The sequence below is a fragment of the Indicator indicator genome, chromosome 28 (assembly GCF_027791375.1).
Source record: "Indicator indicator isolate 239-I01 chromosome 28, UM_Iind_1.1, whole genome shotgun sequence".
NCBI classification, from domain to species: Eukaryota; Metazoa; Chordata; class Aves; order Piciformes; family Indicatoridae; genus Indicator; species Indicator indicator.
This window is the reverse complement of record NC_072037.1, coordinates 4,348,445-4,374,638: the sequence shown is the minus strand read 5'-3', so window position 1 is coordinate 4,374,638 and position 26,194 is coordinate 4,348,445. Positions and strand designations below refer to the sequence as shown.

Here is a 26,194-nt window from a genome sequence, read left to right as displayed (position 1 = left end):
ACAATCACTCTGAAGGCACCAACTCACAGCACAGACAGCCTGCAGATGCTCTCCACAGTGCTCAAGCAATGTCCTATTTAAACCTGCACATTACTGTAACCCCAGGGAAGCTGCAGATGGCCATGGAAAGAACTTGGAAGCAAGTCTGGCCAGGATAGGACTGTCTCTACAACCCAATTTAAGCAAAGTAGTTTCTTGTTTTGTTAACTAATTTCTGTAAGTGGAATCACCTTCCTCCTACATCTGCAGCACTCTCCATGGCAGGCAGCAGTGGGATTGTGAGGGAACTGCTCTTTTCCATATAGTATGAGCAGATGAATCCCAAGTGCTGGCATGGATGAAAAGCTCAGAGAACAAAATGTCTGAGTTTAAGTCTCAGAGAGCCTTGCAGCACCATCAGGATATGAGATGGGAAAATGAAGCTCCAAGAAACTATAGGATTTATCCTGACACCACACCATTCAGGGAGGCTGCTTGAGGCTGCTTTAATGAGAGGTCAAGAGGAAATGGCCTCAAGTTGCACCAGGGGAGGTTTAGGTTGGGTATTAGGATAAACCTCTTTACTGAAAAAGTGGTCAGGCATTGGAAAAGGGAGGTGGTGGAGTCACCATTCCTGAAGCTGTTCAAAAAAACAGCTTCATGTAGACATGGAACTTCAGGACAGGGTTTAGTGGGTATGGTGGTCTTGGGTTGATGATTGGACTTAATGGTCTTAGAGGTCTTTCCCAACCTTAATGATTTTGTGATTCAAAACAGAAACATGCATAATCACAGTTCTCATTCCCCCAGCAAACATGAGAAAGGAAATGCCCACATGCAAAAGGCTACAACTGCACTAGAAGGATGCTTCCAGCTGAGGCTGTCAGAGCATCTGAAGAGTACCTGTTAAGATTCACAACACTGGTGAACTCAGTGACTGTCATTACCAGAGGCATGAGGACAGAGGGAATTCCTTGTGGTCACAAAGAACAGTGGCATTGGAGCTACAAAAGTAATCCAAGAGGCCAAGACATCTCCAGGAGGCCAAGCCATCTCCACAGGAGAGCCCAGGACCACCTGTGCTAGGTGCTAACTGGAGCCATGTACTCATGGGGACAGTGTTAGATTCCTTTCTGAGATCAGAGCTTGAACTGAGCCATCAGGTAGTTTCAGTAAAGCTGTTCCCATAAGTCATTTCCCTGATTATTAGAACAAAAAATGAAACAAGAGAATGAACAGAGATGTTTTTAGCCAGTCAAAATTCTATGCCCTGCATGGAACTGTCCTCTTGGTCTCAGCAGGCAAAGTCTGGGCAGTGCAAAGTGAGCCTGGAATGCCTGGGAACAAGAAACCAGATTGGCTAGAAGTGAGGTAATCACCTCTATAATCAGAGTCCCTCAAGATCCAGCACAGAGGAATCTATGGGCAAAACATAAATCAGCTTTAATGGGCTGGAAGAAGATTTTTAGTTTATTTATTTTTTAAAACAACTGGGACCAAGCTTCATTGAGGCTAGCCAGTGGATAGTGTTACATTTTACAGCAGAGCAAGGCTTTACATAAACTATCTTTGGCATCTGAAATCCAGGCCAGCAATTCGACATGTACCATTTCGCAATGCTCCCCTCTCGCATTTTCAGCAGCCTGTCTCTTGTCGGGAGCATGGTTTTTATTTTAATACCTCTCCAGCTAGGGAATTTATCTTACCCACATCTGCAATTTACATGGTCAGAGAGCTCTTTGACATGAACAAAGGTCTCATTACTTTTATATGATTTTGTTCTTATTCTTATGTCGCCTCTTGCTTCACCGGTCCAAAAAGGTGGTTAAAAGAAACAACAGTCCTGGCGTTTGGTGCATTTTAAGTGCCACTTAATGGATGAATGAAAACTGTATTAAGAAATCACCCAGACCCTCACCAAAAGTTTGAATCAAACCCAAAATAAACCCTTGCTGAGGTGGGTTGGAAATCTCTGATAACTTTCAGATGCCTGGTTTGATTTGTGTGCCTGTGTGAACTCTTGCACTTTCTGCTTCTGCCTGAGAATATGAGCAAAAAATGGGAATGTTTCATAAAGAACCTGTGTTTGAGACATGTGCAGCTGAGGTGTGCAGGATCAGTAGGCTGCTTGGGTTTGAATAGGTTAGATAAGTTTCCTCCTGCTGAGGCTGATCCACTGCTTCTCATATAAGTGTTTCAAAGTGGTCCTGGGGTAAAAAGTTCTTTTAGGAGAAGAGTATAATTGAGAAGTGTGGGAAAAGTCCAACAGCGATGACATTACACTAGCTGCTGTCCAGTAAACTTAGCTAATGGCAAAATAGTTCTTGCAGGTTTTGTAACAAGGAACTGAGTGGACAAACAGTCCTATCACCAACAGGCTCCACCACCTCAGTAGGCTCCACAGCATCTGGTAAATGCATCCCCTTTTCAGTTCTACCCAGTTACTGAGTGTCACACCAATGCTGCAAAGTCTGAGAGGGAAAGTCTTTCATGTCTCCACTTTTAAGGTATGTCTAGAAGATGGCAGCAGCATGAAGGCTCTCACTACTGCAGTGCCACCACTTCTAAGCTACAAGTTCCAATAGCCTGGAAGACAGAGCATGGCCTTTCCTCACAGTTACAGATTCATACAGATTCAAATTTCTGAGAAATTCTTTTCTAACATCCTCCAGTTCATTACAGTGATACAAACCAGCAGCTAAAGCACCTGACAGCTGTGGAGAGAAGGAGGGATAGATATACTTTTCATTCAGGGTGTTTACCAAGCACTGAAGTTTTTGCCTTCAAGAATCACAGCATCACTCAGGATTAACAGCTTTGCTCACTGGGTCTCATCCAGGTTCTCAAACCCACACAGCAGCTGGGATCCACAGGAGCTCAGTATCTGCTCCACAAAGTATTTGGGGACTATTTGTGCCTACTTACTGGAAGTCCATGTCATACCCCTCCCTAGGAAGCTGCTTTCAATTAGTAGAGCTGATGTCTCTTCCTCACGGAGGTTCTAATCCAGCTTGTCTCCCACCCACACATTTTGTACACAAACATCAAGAGACAGAACGAACAAGGCCAGAGAGCACTGTGGGATCTTCTCACAAGAGGGAATGCCTGGAGGATTCCCTTTGACTGATTTATACAACCTCTTGTCAATCACAGGGACAACATGTTCTTTAAACCGCCTCTCCTCTTTTCCTTCTCTTACTCAAGGGGACTGAAGAATGTGTCAGCAGAAAGAGAAAAGTGATATATCAGGAGCACTTAGCTCATTGCCACATCTAAAATGCATTTACTATTGCAATCAGCCCCATTTCCTCAGAGCATTTGCCTTCAAAGTAATATGGGAAAATTTACTGAAGAGCAAATTTTGGAAGGCACCCCTGTGAATGATTCCCAGCCATCCCCTGACTTCAGGCAACATTAAGTTGTGTTGATGGGCTCCTGTTGCAAATAAAGTACAGGTTAAAGATCACTGGTCCCATGGACTGGGCATGGGACTAGGTCTTGACGTGACTGTGCCCAGTGCATGGTCTCACTACAACCTTCTAGGCAGCACTTGGCTTCTCCTCATGTGTAAGATGAGGATACTACTTCCCCACACCACAGGGATATCATGAGGGTAAAAGCCATCAGCCACAAAAAGGTGCTCAGATGTTACAAGGAGAAGGGACAAAGAAGCTCACGCACGTGTGAAGGAGGCACCTCCCCAGAGGACTGGGTTAATGCAGCCAGACGCCATTCTGCTCTGTCCTTCCTATCCAGCAAGCACAGCCAGACACCACAGGCTCTGCATATGCTGGTGGTTCTCGTCTCTCACACTGTAACATCAAAATAGCTCATAAAGCAGGCAGGCAGAGCTGCTATTTAAACGAGGATGCTGCCCTGCTCAGCTCTGGCACACGACTGACACCGCGGTTGGAGGGGACGTGCCTGTCTGCGTGCCCAGGGGCGGCTGGAAGCTGAGCAAACCTCCAGCATGCAGACTTTGCCTGCTCCCCAAATCCCATCTGTTGTCCCACGGCAGGGCTTCCTCCAGCCCATGTCTTCCAGCTAAGCATGGCTCTGAAGGGCCATCGTGAGCACTTGGCCATTGGGCTGCAGGGAGTAACCTCCTTCTGAGGGAGAAAGGTGGAAGTGATTACCCTGTCCCAGAGGTGATGCTGCTGCCTTTCCCTCCCTCCTTCCCACTGAGTACCGAGATCCTGCCACTTGCACATCGAGACAAGCACTGCTGTGAGTTTCTGGGACGAAACAGGCAATACCCTGTCCCATTTGCAAATCAGCAACCACAGAACAAGCAGAAGCAGGATCTGTTGGTGAAACCCTCAGAGCCGTCTCTTTGTGGAGCACACAACATCCTGAGTGAGGCTGTACAAGCACACAGAAGCGCTCATGGACTGATATGAAACCTGAAGAGGCACAAACAGGACACCTTCTGTCGTTTGAAGATCCAGCTAAAGAACATTATTCAACCATAGTAATGAAACCTCATTAATCTACAACCCTTAACCGACTGCTCTGCAGAATGTTATTTATATTTAACTCAACACACACCACAGAATCCCAGCCATGACATAAGCAGCATTTTAACACATCCCTTACGGATGAAACCTTTCTCTCTCTGCTGCCAAACGTGGGGGCTGGCAGGCACCCAGACCTTTTATTCTTAGAGATGTTATTGTTCTTGCAGACCTAAGGTTCATCTTAACCAAGGATGAGGAACTATGGTGTAGTTGCTAAATACCAGAAAGGCTCCTGCTTGTTTGTTGCCCAATACTATAAGGCAGGTTGACTGCCACATGGACACCACCCAGTTTGCCGACTGCAGCACAGACCTCCAATCTGTTCTGAAAGCTGTTGCACTGTTCTTCTCATTTAGGCTGGGAATTGGGTTGGAGTCACAGCAAAAAATGAAATTGTCCACATTAGTGAGCACACAACCATTAATAAGGCCACCATTTGGGTTCCAACAAACACCTCAAAACCCAGCCAATTTCTGTCACCATTTCAAACCTCAGGAAGCTACAGAGCTCAAATGCAAACTGTATGCAAACTGTATGCACTCAGGCTGATGTCAATGGCCATCAGAAATTTTGCTCTGTGTTTTCTTCTAGGTTCTGGTCAGAAATTCTTTAGGACTAGTCTGTTTATTAGCATTCTAGATTCGTCCCATCAGAAGATTTGAGTCAACAGCCGTTTGCCCAATTATGAAAGTCAGCATTGAGTCATTTCAGGTTCTCTAAGACTTCAGGAGAGCACTCAAAGTCACTTTTTTCCATATGTTAATTTTTTTATGTGCACTAACAAATGAGTTCAAAATACCCTGCAGTTGTAAAAATAAAATAAAATAAAAACAAACCCAACCCCATATCTAAGATACAGCAGCACAAGTTACAAGTATAAGATAAGAAGTTGTGTCTTCCCTCTTTCAAAGCCGCCTTACCTACTAGTCTGCTGCTGTTTCCTCAGCAGCAACTTCCCCTTGATGCTCATGAACTGCAGCTTCTGCTCCAAACCTCACCTTGTCCTTTGTGATTGATAACACAGCTCTGCTAAGCTGCATGATATTTGTTTGCTTTTGCTTGTTTTCTTTGGGGTACTTAAAGGTTTGATGGCAAAAGATGAAAAACCACAGCATGCCCTGCTCTGGGACAAAGGTATGCAGGCAGGTGAGCAACAGAAAAGCTTTATCAACTGGAAGCTGATAAAACTTCTGGTGTAACACACTGAAGCTATATTACTCCCAGATTCAGTTAGCTCAGAAATAAGAGGAAATCTCATCTATCAATTTTACTTGCATAATGAAGAACAGCATTTGGCTGTGGGATTGGAAAGCACATTACATCTCCTGCAGGTCAAAAGAAAGCCCCTTTGCCTGGTGCTACGTCCAGGCTCAGCACAGCCACTTTCCCATGGAACCAGGATCAGCTAATGGTGTCTGGATCTTGCAGACTTGATGTTTAATTAGCACATGACTGCAGCTTTCTTAGCACAGAGCCCCAATTTCCAGCTGAAAGTTTGGCTGGATTTTGCAGCAACTGGAACGTGACCTTTACGTCTGAAAGCATGGCAGCCGATGTGACACTGCATCAATAGTTCATTTGCAGTGTGACATGATGATAAATCCCTCTGCTTCACAATAAAAATGGTAGTGCAGGTTTCCAAAGGGAAACCTCTTTGGGTAGAGTTCTGGATGTGACACAGGGCTGGGATTCAGAAATGAGTGGGTGATGTGAAGGCTATTTTGTTTTGCCATACAAGTTGGTTTGGTTTCTGGAAAGCAAATCAGAGCTGCAGGGATTTCCATTAGATGATGGCCCAGATTGCATGTGTATTCAGTCTGTGTTATTAACTTCAGCTTTCTAATAAAAAAAAAAAAAAAAGGGGCACTTATTTCACTTCCAAAGAGTCTGTATGAACAATATCTTTCAATTTCTAAGCCATGCAGACCTGCATTCTTTGAGCTTTCCTTTGAATCTCTGTTATCTCCAGATTCAAAGCGAACTTCATTTAAAACCAGAGTTCAAATCAAAATCACAGAAAGCCATAAACTTCACACGGTATACCTGAAAAAAACTGTAAATCACTTCTTCCTGGCCCTATCCCAAACCCACAATGGCTTTGACATCCAGCCAGGTGTAATCAAAATATCTCGGATGCTAGCTGGACCTGTGGAAAAAAACCAACATGGAGCTTTGATTTTACAACAAAACCCTAACCAGATGATTTTTGCATGGTTCAAAGGATCACCCTAAAGACATCAGTTGAGCCAGGGCCAGAAACTAGAGAAAAAGAGTTGGGGGGGGAGAGGGGGGAACAGCAAAAACTGTGCAAATGGGATTTAATAATCAGCTCAAATTTACACAAGCCCACAAGTAAACACCAGTAGAGCTCATGAGTGTGATTTGTACTTGCCACAGACTCCTTCTCCCCATTCAGTGGTGCACACTGGAGGATGCAAAAGCAAGAGACAGCTCTGAAAACACAGAAAACACAGTCTCAGATGAGGCACATGCAAATGTGACTGAGCAATTTGCCATGTGCTCCTGTTTATCCACGTCAGATGCTTGCTGCTTCTGCACACAGCAGCAGGACATAAAGACATAAACATGCTGCTCTCCAGCAATAGCATCTTCCACCCCAGCACTGCCAGGATCTCACCTAGGAGGTATAATTCTTTGAATTAGCCCTGAACTGCGTTCTGCTGTTATGTTCAAATTCACAAACACATCTACCAGCAGAAAGAGCAGCAGAATGCAGCCTGCCAGCCAGGCAGCCCCAAGAAACGGTGCCCAGACAAGACCTTGTACCTTCAGTTTTGCAAACATCTGCTTCATTAAAGTGAAAAGACACTTTCAACCTGCAGCAAAAGCTCCTGTCTACAACTTCTATGCTGCTGCTCACCAAAGTGTGAAGACATTATAGACTGGTAAGTGCTTTAGCAGACAGTATATCCATCCACTGGAGAGCGAGGTTAAACAAATACAGTAGCCAGAACATTATTGTTGGCTGCATGCTCTGGTTCCCAAACTGCCTGTCTCTAACTTGAACCAGCAAGGTCCACTACAGCAGAGCTTGCACATAACTGTGGGGTGGCTGTGGGGTGCTGCAGCAAAGCAAAATACTCCTGTCCAGAAGGTTCAGCCACTAACGAGTAGAGCAAATGTGCTTTTTTGTTCTGTTTTTGGTGTTTGTTTAGTTTTGTTTTGTTTTGGTTTGGTTTTTTTTTCCCTTTTGACTGAAGCATTTAATTTAGGAGCAGCTGAAATATGCATCACACTTAAGGATGATCTTAAATATATTTTTATGATGATACTAGTGGATCCTTTATTATGATATTAGTGGATCAAACTCACTGGATTCAGTGTTGTTGCGTGGCACTGCTGTGAGGCAAAGTGACTGTATCGTCCCCTCCTTCCTTCCCAAAGCTGGTTCTATAAATTTGCTTGGGTGAGGAAAGCACACATCCAGTTAGAGAAAGCCCCAAAGCAACAACAACAAATCCCTAAAGAACTTCAGCCTGGTGAGGAGCTCTCCATCAGGACAACATGCTGGCTGAGGTGGGCAGAGATGCTTAGAAGCACTTGAGCAACATTTCTAATAGGAAAAGACACAAAGAGGACAAAAATATTGTCACATATTTTTCAGCTATAAAGGAGGAAAAAAAACCACAATGCTTTGTTTTCCAGCATGGTAGGATTAGACCCTAAATATCCCAGTACCTAACCTCAGCTTCTCTGGACTACCCCAAGTGCAGAGAGAGCACAGGAGCAGTTTCCAGAAGATATGAGCTGATGCAGGTGAGTGCTGAAGATCGCTCCCTAAGCTTCTCCCACGGATGAAGCAAACAGCCCTGCAGTGGTTAATGTCAGTCCTGGCCACATGATCACATTAAGGAAAGGTCAAAAGAGTGATTTTTCATTTAGAAACATCTGTGTGTTTAAAGAACAAAACTTTCTCATGTGCAGAAAACCAGGGGTTTCCAGCGCTTTTATTTCCAGAGTTAAAGTCATTCTTTGCAGCTTTGTTTGGGGTTAGGGACCATGTAAACACACTGTGGAAACCACAGACAACCCTCCCCACACAGCTTTTCCACATGTACAGATCACTGGGGGTGCAAATCTCCCTCTCCCTGGCTCCTTTTTCCTCTCCATACTGCTCAGCTCCCCACACCATGCTCCCAGCCAGCCACCCACCCAATTGTTGTCCTTCCCTATATGAAGACATACACATGCCTCTAATCCTAAGGGTATAAGTCTGTTCTGAGCTGTCAACAGGCCTTAACTGGATACATCCAGGGAGATGATACATTGGGAAGAGGCCCTGAATTTAATAGTGAGAGGGAAGGCTGCGGTGAGGCTCCCAGGGAGTGTGGTAGGGGGGACTGGAGCACAGCTACCATGTGCTGTCCTGGGGAGCTGACTTTGGTTGCACCTCAGCAGGCAAAGCCTTTCCTTTTCCCATCCAACTCATCAGCCCCACTCCAATGTGCATTCGTCGAGTCAGCCCTGCAGACTTTTCCTTAGTGCCTGAAGGCATGACTCGTGGTGTGCAAATCAGAAGGTTCCTCCTCTCTTCACTGGGCCTTTGCCATTGAAACTGTAGAGTAATAAAACCACCACCATGCCAACACATTCCTCTGAAGGAGCTGGACCACCAAGGGAGGGTCTGTAGAGCAGCAATCACTTGTTTCCTCCAGCCTGTGCACATCTCTACCCAAGCAAAAGTTTGGTTGCAGATGTCTGGGGAAGCCTGTTGCTTCCCAAGGAGATGATTAAAGGAATAGAACATCTGTCTTATGAGGAAGGGCTGAGAGACCTGGGGTTGTTCAGCTGGAGAATCATAGAATGGCTTAGGCTGGAAGGGATCTTAGAGACCAGCTACTCCAACTTCCTTCCTGTGGGCAGGAACGCCTCACAACCAGACTTTGCTGCTCAAGGCCTCATTCAGCCTGGCCTTGAACACTCACCAGGGAGAAAGCATCAACAGCCTCCCTGGGCAACCTCTTCCAGAATCTCACCACCCTCAGACCGAAGAACTTCGTCCTAAGATCCAGTTCAACCTTACTTTCCCTCAGCTAAAATAATTTCCCCTTGTCTGCAGCCTTCCTGTAGGATCCCTTCAGGTACTGGAAGGCTGAGAGGGCATCTGATCAATGTTTACAAATACCTTAAGAGTGGGTCTCACGAAGATGGGGCCAGTTTCTTTTCACTGGTGCCCAGTGGTAGGACAGGGGGCAAAGAATACAAATTAGCACCCAGGAAGTTCCACCTCAGCCTGAGGAAAATCTTTGCTTTGATGGTGCTGGAGCTCTGAAGCAGGGTGCTCAGAGAGGTTGTGGAGTCTCCTTCTCTGGAGACTTTCAAAACACCTCTGGATGTGTTCCTGTGTGACCTGCCCTAGGTGCCTCTGGTTTAGCAGGAGAGTTGCACTAGATGATCTCCAGAGGTCCCTTCCAGCCCCCACCATTCTGTGATTCCCTGTAACCTCAGAACAGCCCTGGCTGATCTCATAATCCTCAAACTCTTACAAAGATCACTTGGAGCACTTCATCCTTGATGTCCTAAGCTAATAGGAGAGTTTGCAGAACCTCCCAGCTGCTCAAAAATGAAGTCAGTGGGGGGACTAAAGTAGAAGCATTGTCTTCTTGTTGGCTAAAAAGCAGCTCAGGGCTCCTTCAGCCTCACTGCCTCCCAGAAGGAGGCTCTGGGAGGATGAACTGGGAGCACAGGGTATGGAGGAACTCACCTCTGCCAAGACTCAGCCTTTCTCACCAGAAACAACCATTGGGAAACAGTTAAACTCCCACACAGATTTTCCTTTGCCAGCAGGTAAGGGTCAGTGTAAGCACAGCACAGTGCCCCAGGAACAGATCTGCTCTGATAAATGAGCAGATTTAACAGAGATATTTGGATGGAAGTAAGAGGAAAGAATCACAAAATCAAAGACTGGTAAGTGGTTGGAAGAGACCTCTGGAGATCATCTAGACCAACCCTCCTGGTAAAGCAGGTTTACCTAGAGCAGGTTGCAGAAGAAGGTCATCCCTACCCTGTGCTTCAGCTTCTCCTTCTTGGAAAGAGACCTGCCTTCTCTGAAAGTGATGATGCAAGTGTAAATTAGAAAAAAAAAAAAAAAAGAGGGGAGGGGGAAATGCTCAAAGTGCTAAGTGTCAGGATTTTGGCCCAGTGACCAAAATGGCTAAGCAGAACTTGATGTTCTCCTGAAATGAGGGCTTGTCCCAGTGAGCAGCTACATGCACAGACAGATAATGGTACTGATCATGCAAATAACCATCTCCTGGCACACATTATAGTTTGCATCTGGACTCTGAAGTGATTGTGCAAACCCGGACCCAGGGCAGGCTCTTGCTGGTTGCAGAGGAAGTTGAGTCCCCTTACCAAACAGGTGAATCACATTGTGTTATCAGATTCACCACTGCAATGACCTCAGAGGAAACAGTGATCTTCCACCTTTACAGGCAATATTAGCACGGATTTGGGGTTCCTCAACAGTTGCAGTTCCAACTAAGGTGACACAATTCAGGAGACATTTAGAGCAGCTCAAGAGTTTATCCAAATGCTTCTCAATTTCATTTGATTACTTTTCAAAGCAGACACTTATTGCAGGTGGGGACAGAGTGGTTAAGCCCTTCAGGACAGTGGTGGGTAAGCACCATCCGCCAGAAACCAGAAGCCTTCTAGAGACATCTCAGGATGAACACCCTAAAATTCACAGGCATCCAAAACACGAGGTCCCTAATGGCAATGTGGGCTAAGACGCCTACAGTGCTCTGAATAAGTAGTGCAGACAATCCTGCATTTCAAAGAAAAAAATAAATTCCTTGCTCCTGGCATGAGAAAGTTTACTTTCAGCTTAAAGAAATGCTCGTGTGGTTTTGGGGATGGCATTCCGTTCTGTTCAAGAACAGCACCCTGCCTGCCTGTGTCTCTGTGGCTTTGTAGCTCCATTACAATCCTGGAGAGCTCTGTTTACATATTTCACATGTTTTCTTGTGCAGAACATGAAACCAAATTACATAGTAGACGCCATTAAGCTTCACTCTTGCACCAGTTTCCATCCCCTCCTTCCCAACACTTGTTTTAATCTATCCAAAATAATCGGCTGGGTATTTTTTTTTCACTGCTCTCAATCAACTGGCACTGCTTCAGGCAGGTTTATTTGCTGTTGCACAGGGAAATCATCCAAAAGCTGGTGAAGCTACATGCCAGGGGGGCAGGGAGAAGACGGTCAGGGCGGGAGTGGGATGAAAAACGCCGAGGACCCTTCAGGCACAACAAAGCAGACGTGTTGCTGCATTTATGCAAAATCACCCTGCTCTGAATGGAGAGGGACCCAAGACAAACAACCCGGATGGGATGCAGGAGAGCTATCCCACGCTTACGGCTGGACATGCTCTGCATCTAAAGGCTTGTCAGCAGCAAGAGCAGACAGAGAGACTGGCAGGTTGAGGGGCAAGGGCCGAGGAGGGGGGTCTCCTTTCAGAAGATTGCATGCTAACGAGCACCGCGCGGTGGGGTCCGGCTTCCCAGCTCGCTGAAGCCCGGGGAGGGGGAGGGAGAGGGTCCAGGCTGTTTTCTGTTGCCGCCTGTAATCTGGGTGGGTGGCTGGGTGTGCAGCAGATAGGCTCATAAAATGAGAAGTTACTTCCTAAAGAAGCACATAATCGTTATTATCCAAGACAATATTCCTTTCTTGCCTTTCTTCTTGCCTCTAGCAACAACAAATGGCACGGAATCCTGCGCTCATTTCGTTAGTGGTAAATATCTCCTGGTCCTAGGAAGATGGGACCAATTTCCGGCACCTGAGGATTTTTGGTTTGACCTTCATCTCTGGAAAGGTCAGACTGAACCTCTCTGAGAGTACTGATGGCTGCTTTGCTCTCTGCATCATCCTTTGTTTCTTTTATCTATTTTCTCTACAGTGCACAAAGGGAACACAGTGTACCAGCCCCTGGTACTCACAGTTCTGTTTCCCTTAGATGACTTGCATATGTGCTCTTGAAAAATTATTCTAAAAACTAAGGGGGGAGGGGAGTGGAAAGAAAAAAATATCCCCTGAGTGTTTGGCAAAATTGCTTGGAATCTCCTCTGACATCTCATTGTATTCTCTCTGTCCTCCCCTTACACAAATCAGCCAGAGGCTGTGACACCAGCCACAGGGTCTGCTGGTTTCCTGCAGCCAGGAGCAGAGGAGCACAGGAAGACATGAGGATGGAGGGAGAGAGGCAGGGAATCAATGTCTGTTCTAGCAGGGAGCAAGGTGATGGGCAGCACCCCGTTTCTCCAGCCGGCTCTCCAACAACTTCAACTTTTCAGCTACCTCTCTGCAACTGATCCCTTTTCAAGCCAGCCTACCTAGAAATCCCATTTCCCATTTTACTTTGTTTCAGGGACCTCCCCAGAACACTGATCTCATTCCTGAGCAGGAGCCATAGCACTGATGTTAGCACACATCTTTGCAGCATCCACTAGGTGTGGACCCTTCACAAGGGCCACCTCCTCCAAGGAGCCAAAGCAGCAGTGCATACATGGGACCAAGGACCAATGGAGTTCCTTTGGCAGAAAGGTTGCAAAATCCAGCTCTGTCAGTAAGACAGGGGAAAAACAAGGTTTCTAGCACTTAAAGGAAGGAGTTGGTGGGACAGTTTTCCAGTCCTTTTGTACTGGGAACAAACAGACAATCTGTGCTAGGATAAAGACTAATTCACAAACAGGATGACGTGAGGTGGCTGACAGAGCTCAAATGCAGATTGAATGACCCCAAACCCCTTCCAGGTCTCAGCTTCCAGACAGTGATTCTCAGCAGACCCTGAAGAGTTTTCCATTTATCCAACACATGAACATTTCTCTTGCAAGATACCTGAACTTCCTAAGCTTGGGGAGGTCAGGGCTTGAAACTGCCCAGTGCCTGCAATGTCTCTGAAGGATACTGAGGTTTAATCCTCAAATAGTAGCTTTACCTTTCTGTGCTCCGGTTTCCACCTCTATTAAATGCAATAGAAATCAAGCAGTGTGGCTGTGATAAGGCTTAATTAATCCCTGTACACTGAAAAAAAAAATCTAAAATATCATCACTTAAGACAGGGAAGGAGCATTCCAGCCTGAATTTGCCTGATGGTCAGGGCCAGGCTCATGACACAACTCTCCAGCCTCAGGCAAAAGACCAAATTGGCTGATCTGTGGTATCTGGGGGAAGGCTGAAAGAACAACGAAGTTTTGGACCCTCTTGAACTAGCTTTAGACTTGGAGACTCTGTAACCTAAGGTGAAGCCCTTTGGTGGATCAGCCAGTGCTGGAAATAAGCTCAGACATGTACAGCAAACCTCCCTTTCTCTTGCGACAGCCTCTGCATTGTCCAGTTCGTCTTTTTCCAGAACAGTTCTCTGATCACTCATGGTTCCTCCACTAATGGTTTTTCTTAGTGGGATTTTGGCCTCCTCCTCCAGACATTAGTGGTTCAAAGCCTGGGTCGACTATAAATAACAGAGACATTTGCAAAGCAAATCATCTTATTAAAAATGAGGATTTTTGTATCCCTCCAACCACAACAAAACTCTTACCACTGGAGACCACGGGGACTTGGCTGCGAATTGGCAAGTTCAAAAAGGGCCACTTGCAGAGCCGGCAGACAGACACCCTCCCTCTTCTCAGCAAGATCACCCCAAAGGAAAGGAATGGCTTCTCCATTAAAGGTTGCAGGTTTCCTCTTTTCCCACTCCTGTTCAAGATTACTCTGTTTGTTGGCTTTGCAGGGTCTTTGGGGAATTATCTTCGGCTTTATATTTATTAGAGGGAATAAAACCGTGTGGCAGTGAACTTCATCATCTTTCTCTTCCATTTTCTAACAGTATTTGCTCACCACTCTTGGAGGCTTTGCTCTACTATGTTATTTCTTCTAGCATTCAGGATGTTTTCACGCTCCTGTCTCCTTTTGTGGGCAGTTTTGGACACATTGCAATTCTAGACATGTTTCTGTTGCTGGTGGAGGAATAGGTTTGTTGCAGTGACTTTGGACGACTGCAGTTGTGGGAACTGTACTAGGGGCAGGAGGGGGCCCCTGTTTGTGGGAAAGATGTAATAAGAAACCTCTTTCACAGCTTCTTACTCCATAGCTGCCCCTGTGGGGTACCCAGAGAAGAACAGGGTGTGTTCGCCAGTCTGGAAATGAGAACGAATCCCAGGATGTGTCTATGCCCAGCAGCCTTGAGAAAGAGTCCCTGATGGTTAACTATGCCCAACTGTGCAGCTTTTTCCATACAGGGGAAAACTGAGCTCAAACAATGGCACAGAGAGAAAAAAAAATATCTGTATGCATATGGATGTATAATTACTTGGTCCGAACTACTTCTGCACAACTGGGAGGAAAAGCAATGAAAGACGTAACTGCTGAGAGACTGGCCCTCTAACTCACCAGTGCACACACCTGCTTCCAGGTCTTGAGCACAAGCTGCTGCTGCAGGAGTAAGAATGTCAGAAATAATGCACCTAAAGATCCATTAGTCCCTTTTTATAATTCTCCATTATAAACGCCCAAAGGCCAATGGCAGAATTGCCACCGACAAGTGGGAAGGAGAAAAAGCATCTCCAGCCTCCTGTGGTTGGTCTGCACCTGCCTGTCTCTGATCCTCCCACCCAAGCCATGGAGCAGTGCTCCAGGCCTGTCAGAAGTTTCCTCCAAAGGCATGTCTGTAGAGGAAAGGCATTTTAGGAAAGTATCCAAATCCTTGCTGCTGAGTCCAGCCTACTCTAGTAGGAGACACCAACATGTAACCTAGTGCAGTGCCCCAGTGTAAACCATGGCAAAATAGAATTGGTGTGCAGTGAGAGCACAGAGACTGAATTGACTAAGGCCACTGCTTTCTTGAACTCTACAGGACAGTGACCTTTCACAGTCACTTGATCCACACTGCTTGTTCCTTCTTAAGACTCCCCCTGATGCAGCTTCACCAGTGACAACACAGCAGGGATTGTCTGGGTAGACTTGGAGCTAGCTTTTTATACTTATGCCTTGTAAGCCAGGTATGCTTAATTTGGTGTCAGGAGGCCATGTCCTACCCCTTCCTGCTGGTAATGAAGATGTTGACCCTATCTGGGTACAACCCAGACAGGGAAATAAGTCTCTGGGGACTTCCAGTACAGGAAAAATTGCAGCTATTCACAAAACAGATCAGCTGAAGCACCCTTTGTCTGTCTGTTTGTACCTACTGGATCTGTCCTTCAGCTAGCAGAGATCTGCCCAGTGCTACTGCCTTTTTGTTGTCTTTGCCAGCACACACCAGCTGATGACTTAATGCTAGCATCAATAATCTTTAGCACAAGAAAGGGCCTGAGAAATAAACAGTGCTGTAGAAAACCCTGTGCAACCAGCACATCAACCCTGATTGTATTTCACACACCGTGGACAGCACGGAGAGGCTGTTTACAAACCCACAGCAAGAGCAGCAGGCAACAGAGCAGCCCAAGACTGTGCAAAGCCCTAACTGCTGAATGCCTCCTGCAGCTGACCACAGGTACTGAGTAGCATCTGCATGGAGATCTGTGGAGGATGTCAGGTTAGAAATCAAGCAGTAAAAACACCCTGCATGGTGCTCGCATTTCCGCGCCGCTGCATTGCTGCTGACTGGTCCTCTTCGGCACCAAATATGATGCTGTGAGTGCTGAGAATATTTCTTAATCAGCACTGAAGGGTGGCTGCCAGGAAAGTAAAAGTGGCTGTCTATCAGTCTTGCTTCTGTAGAAACAGTGACTGTTGAAAGAGGGGGGGGGGGGGGCTGCTTGACCTTTCAGTTTTTCAAATGTATGTCTCTTCGCCAAGTCTGCGTCGTTCTTTGTAAGCATTTTGTTGTTCAAAACAAATCTTACTCTGTGAACTCCTCCCCCCCCCCACTTAGTGTGTTGTCATTCAGCAGCCTCACACTAACAACTAAGGAGCCAGCATGTAAGATCTATCTCAAAGTAAGTGTGGCAGCTATTTCTAAGCAGCAACCAACTCTGCAGGAATGGGCAATGTCTTGGGTGAACTGAGCAAATGGGTGTGGGGTGGTCAGTTCCGGGAGCGATTCTACAATAACAAGAAAATGTTCCTGGTCCCTCAGAGACTCACAGAATCATAGAATGATTTTGGTTGGAAGACACCTTTAAGATCATCAAGTCCAACTCTTAACCCAGCACTGCAAGGTCACCACTAAACCATGTCCCTCAGCACCACATATTCATTGCTTTGAAACCGTGCCAGGGATGGGGACTTCACCACTGGCCTGGGCAGCCTGTCCCAGGGCTTGACAACCCTTTTAGGGAAGAAATTGTTCCTCATGTCCAACCTGAACCTCCCCTGGTGCAACTTGAGGCCATTTCCTCTTATCATAAGCAATCCTCCAATAGCAAACAAGGGTATGCAGGCAGAGATAGCTGAGAAATCCCACAAGAACAAACCAAACTGTGATGCCTACAGGTCAGAAACAGCCTAGGCAAAAACTATGACAGTCATGCAGAGAAACAGGTGTTGAGGTATCTAAGGCTGAGAAGCAGTTTAAATCATGAAGGGCATGCTTAAAATGCTTTAAAGCACCTGGAGAGGGCTGGAGCAATTGTGAGGAACAGGGATGGCTAACAAACAGGCAGCTTATATATTCTGTATGTTGCTGTGCTCTACACTCAAACATATCTTTCATGGCATTCTTGATGAGAAGCCAACGCAAATACCACTCTGATTAATCAGGAAACTACCCAGCAACAACACGAAAAGTTTGCACAACACCAACAAGCACACAACTGACTCTGAAAGCTATCTGGATGAGGAAAGGTGCTCCTTTCATCAATACAAAAACCCCCAAAGGCTCAATGCTTGTGCAGATAATGAAGCCAAACATGTTTATACGCCAGTGATCATTACAGGCAGTGATTAGAAGAGATCTCAGGTTAATTTTCATCTCTGCTGGCTAACAGACTGATGACCTGCTGCCCCACCTAACCTCTCTGGAGTGACACATCAGGTGCTTTCACAAGCTGACCAGGCTTTCTTGTTCTTTGGGAAAACAAAGACTTTCTCAACATATATGATTAAAAAGGTCAATGAACCCCATGCTCTCCAACTAGTGTAATGAGACCAGCTGAGCTAAAGCAAAAATTCCTTTTGCTGGAAGTAAATAGCACACTGTTATCTCCCCAGGGGCCAGGCAATAACAGGAGGCATGTTCCCATTCACTCTGCCAGTGTGTGATATGTTTGAGGCTCTGCCTATAAATACAACAGCTTTTTTTTTTCTTTTCTTTTCTTTTTTTTTTTTTTTAGCAAGGCTGTGACAACTTTGTCTCATCTGGGTACAACAAACAGGCCTGAGTTGTGGCTACACAGTAGGGCTTTCTGCAGTGTGTGTGCCTGGTAGTGTTTGTTCTACCATGGGACCATGTTACCTACTGCCTTCCTACCAGCGCATCACAAGAAAATCAGGGCAGCTCCCCCCAGCCTTTGCACAGGGACAGAGTGCTGGGGGACAGGCACACAAAGCAGCACCTGTACTGGAGACTTGGGACTGTGCTACAGCACAGGGAACTCCAACGAAAAAGGAGTTACGAAGGCACTGGTAGGGGTCCAAAGGAAAGTTCCTTTTACAGTGTGAAATAATAAATGAGCCCATGACAAAAAGGCAATACTGGGCTCAGGATTCTGTCCTGGTACTGTGCCAGCTAACCACGCTTTGTGCAGTTAAAACTGACCTGGTCATTAATTTGTTACAGACTTGTGCAATGTGAACAAGGCCAAGTCTCTTGGATAAAGATGTTTTCTCCTGCAAGCCAACTGGAAGTGCTTAGCATTTACTATTCATGGGGAAATGTGCTTGTTGTATCTGTGACACAGCATTTCTCTGCACTGCCCACTCCAGGCACCTCCCAGACAATCAGACAAGGAGAACAACTTTACTATATCAAACCATAGGTCCACCTAATCCACTGCTCTGTCTCTAACGTGAGACAACAGTGGATACTGCTGGAGGAACATGCAAGGCAGCTCTTGTATATGATGATCCTGTAACAACCAATGTGGGCTTTTCTGAATCAGGTTGCAGCTGGGCTGTTGCACCCTGGACAGCTCTGCTCTCCAGGCATTTATCTAAGGTCTTTTTGAACTCATTTGGATCTAATTCAGGGAGACAAAAGGTAAAGTTATGGTAAGTGGAGCTATTTATGTTACAAAGGAGACATGTGAAAAAGGGGTTAAAGCTGATGAATGACTTTGGGAATGGACAGGACCTTTCTCAGAATGGAACAATAGCGTGCTTTTATGATACTGGGAGACAGCAAACACAAAACTGTTAAAAAAGAAAGAACACTCTATTGTATTATTCAGCATTGGCCTTCAGAACCTATCTCTACAAGATACCCTGTGCTAGCTGCAGAAAGCCTGGATAGTCCTTTAGGTGATCTTAGCCTAGCGTTCAGGTGATAATAGTTGAGGTGACTCCACAGCTTCTTGGATCAAGCAGGCCACAACCTAAGCCAGTTTTTAGTTGTGTGATAGGAACTGAATTTCAACCCATCACTAATAATCAGGCTCAGAAAGAGGAAAACTGCTGTCAAGGGCCTTCCTTGGTGAAGCAACAAGTTAACAGGCAAGAGTAACATCACACATGAATGCTGACAATCTAGTTATGCTCATAAGCATTGCTCCTTGCTGGACTTTCCAGGAGAGGAAAGGCAGTAGGTTTTCCTTACCTGGGTTGCTGCTGGCTGACCAATGACCACCCATCCTGGACACTGCTGGTCACTGTGATGTGAGACGGAGACATTGGAAGCCCACTGATCGAGGAAGCCTTTGGGAGTGTAAACACCACAGTCTTTGATGCTGGTCATTTGCTCAAATTCCTCACACACTCCATCACCATCATGGAAATAGCACCTGCTGGGTTCATCTGCCAGGAGAAAGAAAGGAAGAGAAATCACAAAGGACTGGCTACACATATCTGCAATCCAGTTCCCAGGAGCTGATAACATCAGTGATCATGTATCTGCTGGAACAGGAAGCTGGGAAGTGAAAGTGTTGGTCCTTTCTAAACAATGGTAAAGTGATTTTAGAGATGCCAAGCAACAAAATCAACTTTTGTATTGGGCAATTCCCCCAAGATATTTCCTAATGTAAGGGGTTTCTGTTTATTTTCCTCCATCTCCATTTAAAAGGATGGACAGAAGAAAGCAGAGATAGCAAACACACAGAGAGACAATGTGGTTGCTGGCATAAGTCCACCAGCTCAGATGGAAAAACGCCAGCAGAAGGTCTGGTCTACAATGTTTCCTTTTTTGTTTTCAAAAGATATCTGCAAAACAACAACAACAGCAGCAACTGCGAATGCAGGGATGGTGAAAAGTGCCAAGTTCACAGCTGTAGTGACCAAAGGGCCAAACAGACCTGGATACTCAAAGAGCAGCTACAATATACATAGTGTGAGGGTAAGCTTGCCACATGCACACATGGCTTCAACCAACATGACTCAGATCTGACCTGAAAGGATCAAAAGCAGCAGAAGACTTTATTATCCTCGTCCATTTATTCCGTGGCTTCACTAATGAGACTGCCAACAAAGATGCCAAATTTTTGAGGTTGTTTCTGCAACACTGGCCCATTAAAAACTGAACTGAGATCCATCTACTCTTTTCAAACAGACTGCATAGCAATAATGACTTTCAGTCATTAGAGTACTCTGTGAAATGGAAACCTTTGACCCGTTGGTATCCTATTTTGTATTGTATTATCATTGCCAGTCCCCAGAGGTATCCAGTTCTGACAGCCTGTTGTATTTTTGTCTGGCAAATAAGCCTGCTGAAAAAAAAAAAAAAAAAAAAAAAAAAAAAGGTAGGAAATTAGCCAGAGCTGCTAGCTGGACTGATTGATGGAAGTGATCCCCAAGGAAAGGTCCTGTCAGTAGCATTGGACTGTCTCAAGTTAGGTGTCAGAAAATCCAACTGCTGCTCAGTTTTGAGCTGCTTCCAAACTACTAAATCCCTTGTTTATTTTACCTCTGAGTTTACACAGTGAAATACCACCATGAGCCAGAAAAAAAATCGGTTTATTGCAATTCAATTATTTAATGACTTTCACTCCTTTCCCCTCCTTTCCTCCCAATCCCCTGTGCAAAATTCCAGGTCCTTACAAGAATGCGACTTTGAAAGAATGGAGAAGTCTATCAGGGAAGAATGTCACTATGGTTTCATTTCATCACTACCTCTGAGGACCACTTGTATACATGGATCAGTGTGGAGAACTGTGTATCTGCTGAGCCACTGCTCCAAACTGGTGAAAAGAACCAGTATGAATCTGGAAGCTGTTCAGCTGATGAGTGCAGCCCTGTGTCTGAGCAAATATTCCCAGGGTGGCCAAACTTCTTTACCCTTCTTGTCACATCTGAAAATCTTCATATGTCTGGGAGCTACCGAACATATACTACACACCTGGAAGAGTTTGAAGGGAGAAGAGCTTGGGAGACTGCTCCACAGTCAAGAGATGACAATGGCTCCCCGGGGTGTCCCATCACTCCACAATGGGAAGGGGCTTGGTGGATGTGCAGATGGGCCCTAAAGCAACTCAGCAGTACTAGCTCCATCCCCTCATTTCCTTGCCTCCTCCCATGGCTGATTGCCTGACAGCCCTAACACCAGCATCATCAATATCAGATAAGGCTACTCCTTATCTGGTTCTGACCCAACTGGGAACATGTGCTTGAACTCTATGTGCCCCAAGAGCCCCACATTGGACATCCCTATAATATACCTTATTTCTCTACAGGGCTTATTCACAGTGCTACACCGGTGTGGTGAGACACACTCTGTGTCTGGCCAGCTCAAGGAAAGGGCAGAGTGAGCACATAAATGTGATGGCCACAGAGATAAACTCTTGGTTCCCTCATCTCATCCTTCTGCATTTCTCGTTCAGCTCCTCTTCTCTGCAGACACATATCAAGGCACAGGCCTTGAACCTCTGCTGAACCCAAGAACAGCAGGATGAAGCTAAGCAGCTCACCCACCTCAGAGCACTATGCTCCACTTTGAGTGAGATCTCAGCAGCAATCTCTCAGAAACATTCAGCCATGGAAAGGCTGTGGTCAGCAATAAAAAATCCTTAGAAACAAATCCCAAACAGAGGAAAATGTGTATTTTTGAAAGAAGAGTTTCTTTCTCTTTTATGAAAAGGAGCTTAATTCTGGAAAAAAAAAAAGGGGGGGGGGGGGAGGGGTGGAAGAAGGAAAATAGCTCCCATAATAAAAAGACCCAACCTCCAGCCTGTGAACATATGCCGAGTCAGATAGCTCAAGTGCAACACAGCAACACCCCCACACTGACAGCAACTCTGACACAAAAACTCCTATGTGCTCTCTTTACACATCCCCAGTGCAGCCACCCCACTGATGCAGACACACACCCCAGCCCTCACAGCCTAATTTTAGGTGTATGCAATCAGCCAGTGTTGCCCTGGCCTTCCTGAAGCTCTGACTTACGTTCATGACCAGCACTGAAGTAAGCACAACATTTATATAGCCACATCCTCCTGCACTGGCTCCAAATGTTCCCTCCTAATGCGATGATAAACGTAATGGGCTTCTGATAAGATCATGTGTTTGGGATAAAAGAATACTCAAGACTTGCTCCAGCCCAATGACTTAATTCATACTCACATGGATGGGAAGGTAGCCTTTGAATAGCTGAGTTCCAGGCCAGTGTGTGATCCTAACAGAGGCTAATTTGTTCCTGATTATGCTTAAGACCCCAATAAATCTGTCTGCTCAGAGTCTGCAAAACCCGAGGGAGGAACCGAATGGAGAGATGGAGATGTCTGAATTAAATGGAGACTGCCTGGATGATTAACAAAGTCTTACTGAGCTGTGCTGTCACAAGCCCTGCTGAGCAGGTCCTGCAGAGTCCCTGCACCCCGCCCTGTGTGGCTTTGCTGCCTGGATGACACTGTGCACGAAGGCTGAGAGATCAGGTACCTGTTGGATGAAAACTGGTGGGGAAAGTGCCTCTGCAACCCCACTCTGCTTTTAAGGAAGATGTACAAGTCTTGCTGTTGCCACACCATCCTGAAGCGTGTGATGCACTGGTGAGAGGGGAAGACCTTTCATGCTTCCTTTTTATGAGTGATGGTAAAGGGAAGGACTTCTTTAAATCCTTCCCAGATGCTGGTGAAGTGAACTGATGAGGACATCATCTGGAGTATGTCCAAAGAAGGGCATGGAAGCTGCTGAAGGGTCTGGAGCACAAGTCTCCTGAGGAGTGGCTGAGGGAACTGGGGTCGTTCTGCCTGGAGAAGAGAAAGCTGAGAGGAAACCTGGCTGTGCTGGGTTAATGGTTGACTTTATGATTTTAAAGGTCTCTTCTAAACAAAAGGACTCTGTGATTCTATTCTATGACTCTATGATGAACCTACAGCAGCTAAATGTGGTACATCTCTGGGTGGGCTGCCAAAAACAAGCATAGGCTCTTCCTTCCACAGGCATTGAGCACCAGTTCTGACTCCTGATTCTTCTGTGGTCTTGGGTGCTTGGTAGCTTACAGGCTGGGCTTTACATTTTCATGAGCAAACTGAAGAAAGAGCAGATTGTTTCTTCCTGCTTTTACTCTCACAAAATAACAAAACAGGCTGCTTCTCTTTCCACAGTGGTGTGAACACAGCCCAGTTAAATCCAGAGTGCTACAGGCTCAAAGCTGGGCAGGGCAATGTCAGGAGTAGCAGAATTTCTAGGAAGCAGTAGCAAATATCTCTGTTTCCATAATGGTGTAAAATGCCTTTTCCATCCTCTCTTAAATTGCTCTGGCATGAAATGCATCCAGGGCCTTGGTAATAGGAACTATTTTTTTGTCCCCACAGAGGTCTATAGGCTCCCAAGGCCTGGTGAAGGTCACCTATGGACTATGCTCATCAACGCTGTGAACTTCTCGCTTCAAAATTGGATATGGAAGAAAGGAACGTGAAGGAAATCTGACTTGTCCTCAAGAAAAAAATGACTCAACAACTTAAAAATCAGTTGCCTGGAAATGCAGTGCAGATCTCCAACAGTGAAGAGTGTCTGCAGGCAGAGCACCTGGCAGCAGGTGCTGAAGGATCCTGAGCTGAATTTGGGGAACATCTACTCATTCAGGCACCCTGAGCTCCTTTTCCCTGACAAAGCACAAAAATGTTGGGGCCATATCAAAGTCCCTCTCTTGCCCTTGCTTTGGGAAGAAGTCATCTCTGATTCCACAAAGATTTCTGTGACACTTGAGTATCCCTGGATGCTCCATAGCTGCTGTCAAACCTGGAGAAGAGAGGTTTGATGGGGAAATAGATTAGCAAGACCTGGCCTGCTTACTACTACAGTTCATAGAATCATAGAACAACAGGGATTGGAAGAGATCTCTGGAGATCATCAAGTTCAACCCCTGCCAAAGGAGACTGACCTAGGACAGGCCACAGAGGAACTCATCCAGACAGGTTTTGAAAGTCTGTAGAGAAGGAGGCTCTGCCACCTCTCTGAGCAGCCTGAAAAACTCAAGATTGAGAATGATCTTGGTGTTCTTGTCTGTTGCACCAGAGAATCCATCTCTCCCTGCTTCTTAAGCTGCCCAAGGCCAGTGCAGAAGGAAGCCTTTTGTACTGAAATAAACTCCCTTCTTCTGGGGTTCAGCAGAGGATTTAGGGAGTGCCTGGTGCATCCGCCAGCCCAGGTTTGGATGAGCAGGTACCTTCCCCTCACAGGAACCTGTTTGATGTGAGGCTAGAACATCACCAGTGAAATGAATGAACCCTGGTACAGACATGCAGGATAGACACTTCTCTGGGACAAGCAGCCTTCCACCTCATTAAAAGACATCAGAGAGATAAAGAGATCCAATTCATGGCAAAGGGCACATCCTCTGACCAGGCTCTTCATGTCTGAGCCACAAAGTGCTGGGGACAGACACTGGGGAGAGCTTCCTGTTCAGCTCCATCACAGTGACTGGCATCAGCATAGACTTCTTTTGTGTAATAACTACTACTTTTTTTTTTAAAGGCTAGACAAAAAAAAAAAAAAAAAAAAAAAAAAAAAAAAAAAAAAAAGGAGTATTTTTCAGCTCAGCTGTTTACTTAGGGATGTTTCCAACTATAACAAGCCTCATGCCACATAACTCTGTGTCCGAAATAAAAAAATACCAAAAAAAGGGGGGGAGTGGGACAGGACACACGACAAAAATGCAGAAGCATTGTCTCAGAGTAACAAATTCTTGGAAGAGAGAAAGTTTCACATTTTAACCCCTGACCAGACTGTAAAGAGGTGTGCAGACACAGCGAGGGCCAACTCATAAGCTCACCAAAGTCAGCAACTTCTGCAGAAGCTGGATTTTACCACCACATCACTTCATCAGCATCTCCAGCAGTGGCCTTTATGTTCATAGAGGAGAGGAAACTTATCCAGAGGTTCCTATCCCGAAAGGAGGAATGATTGTGCTGCAGATCACAGGAACCCAGCAGCTGAGTGATTGCAGGACCTGCTCCATTTCTTTCTACAGGAGTTTCACCTTTGGCTTCCCTGGGAAAGGAGTGAATAACATGGCCTGCTTCCAGGATATCTGCTAATCTCTTCTTTAATATTGAAGAAGCCAGAGACAAGAGATATTTCCTGCTACAGCAAAATGTTGGAGAGTTATTTTCCTTCCTGGATGTTCTGATTTGAAAAGAGGAAAACCATTACTGAGAGCTTGGGCAGACCTTTCCCAATGAAGTTGCATATCAAGAAACTGTGACATTTTCCTTAATGAAATAAACCAGACACCTTGGAAGCGAAGGCAACACAATGTTGCAATCTGCTGGGGAACATCCAGCAGCCTGGCAGGAGGCTTTTTTCCCGTGCAATGTGACAATGGTGTCTGAGCATCGCCCGAGCCGAGCGGGTGGGCATCACACGTTTGTGGAGCACAGCTCCCTGGAAATTCAGCTGCTTCATGGAAATGCATTCCTGGGCTGGTCCTTTGTCTGGCATGGCTCTGCTCATCGGTATGATATAGTGGTTGGAGCACAATAATTATGCAATTGATCTGTGTGCTGCAGACAGACACAATTACAACTCCCTCCCAGAGCCCAGCACTGAAATTTGATATTTCACCTCCAAGAACATGAGCCTTTGTCGCTTCAGCAAAAGGATATTTTCCATCACTGGCAGTGGTACTAAGACCTTATCTGCTCTGCAGCTAGCCAACAGGAGCCAGCGTGGCCTTCCCCCAACCCTGGGCAGCCAGCATGTTCTAAAAGCACTGCTCCAGGCATCCTCTTCTCACCTAACCTTGTTTCTCTTACCTGAGTGGTTGAATACATCAGAAAAGTGGTGCTGAGAATATTTGGATATTTCCTCAGCTTGGAGACTATTGGACAGAAAATGTTGAGGCAGCAGTGCTGCAGCCACAAGAAAACTGAACAGTGGAGCCCTTCCCAGGCCCACCTGCTTGGGAGACTGGGAAGGAGCCCTGGAGAAAGAAATCCAGGGGTACCATTCACCAAGGAAAACAAACTGCTTCTTTGTGGATGTGGTTGCATGCTATTGCAAAGGAAGGTCTTCTGCTCACCATCATCCTCTAAGCACAGCAAGTTGCTGTTGAGTCACAGAGGATGCTATAAAGAGGAAAGTATGACCAGCCATGGAAGCCTCTCTGATCTATAAAGAGTAATGCATGAGGGATGTAACAAGCAAAGGAGTAATTCTT

At 45.8% G+C, this 26,194-nt stretch overlaps 1 protein-coding gene across 1 annotated transcript in view; it reads right to left on the bottom strand.

Moving 5' to 3' along the window:
* Positions 1 to 26,194, bottom strand: part of PAPPA (pappalysin 1) — a 195,133-nt gene that overhangs the window by 60,300 nt on the left and 108,639 nt on the right. Inside the window, exon 10 of the mRNA XM_054393420.1 lies at positions 19,205 to 19,401. Within this exon, the coding sequence (XP_054249395.1) occupies positions 19,205 to 19,401 (197 nt within the window). The remainder of the gene's footprint in view (positions 1 to 19,204; positions 19,402 to 26,194) is intronic.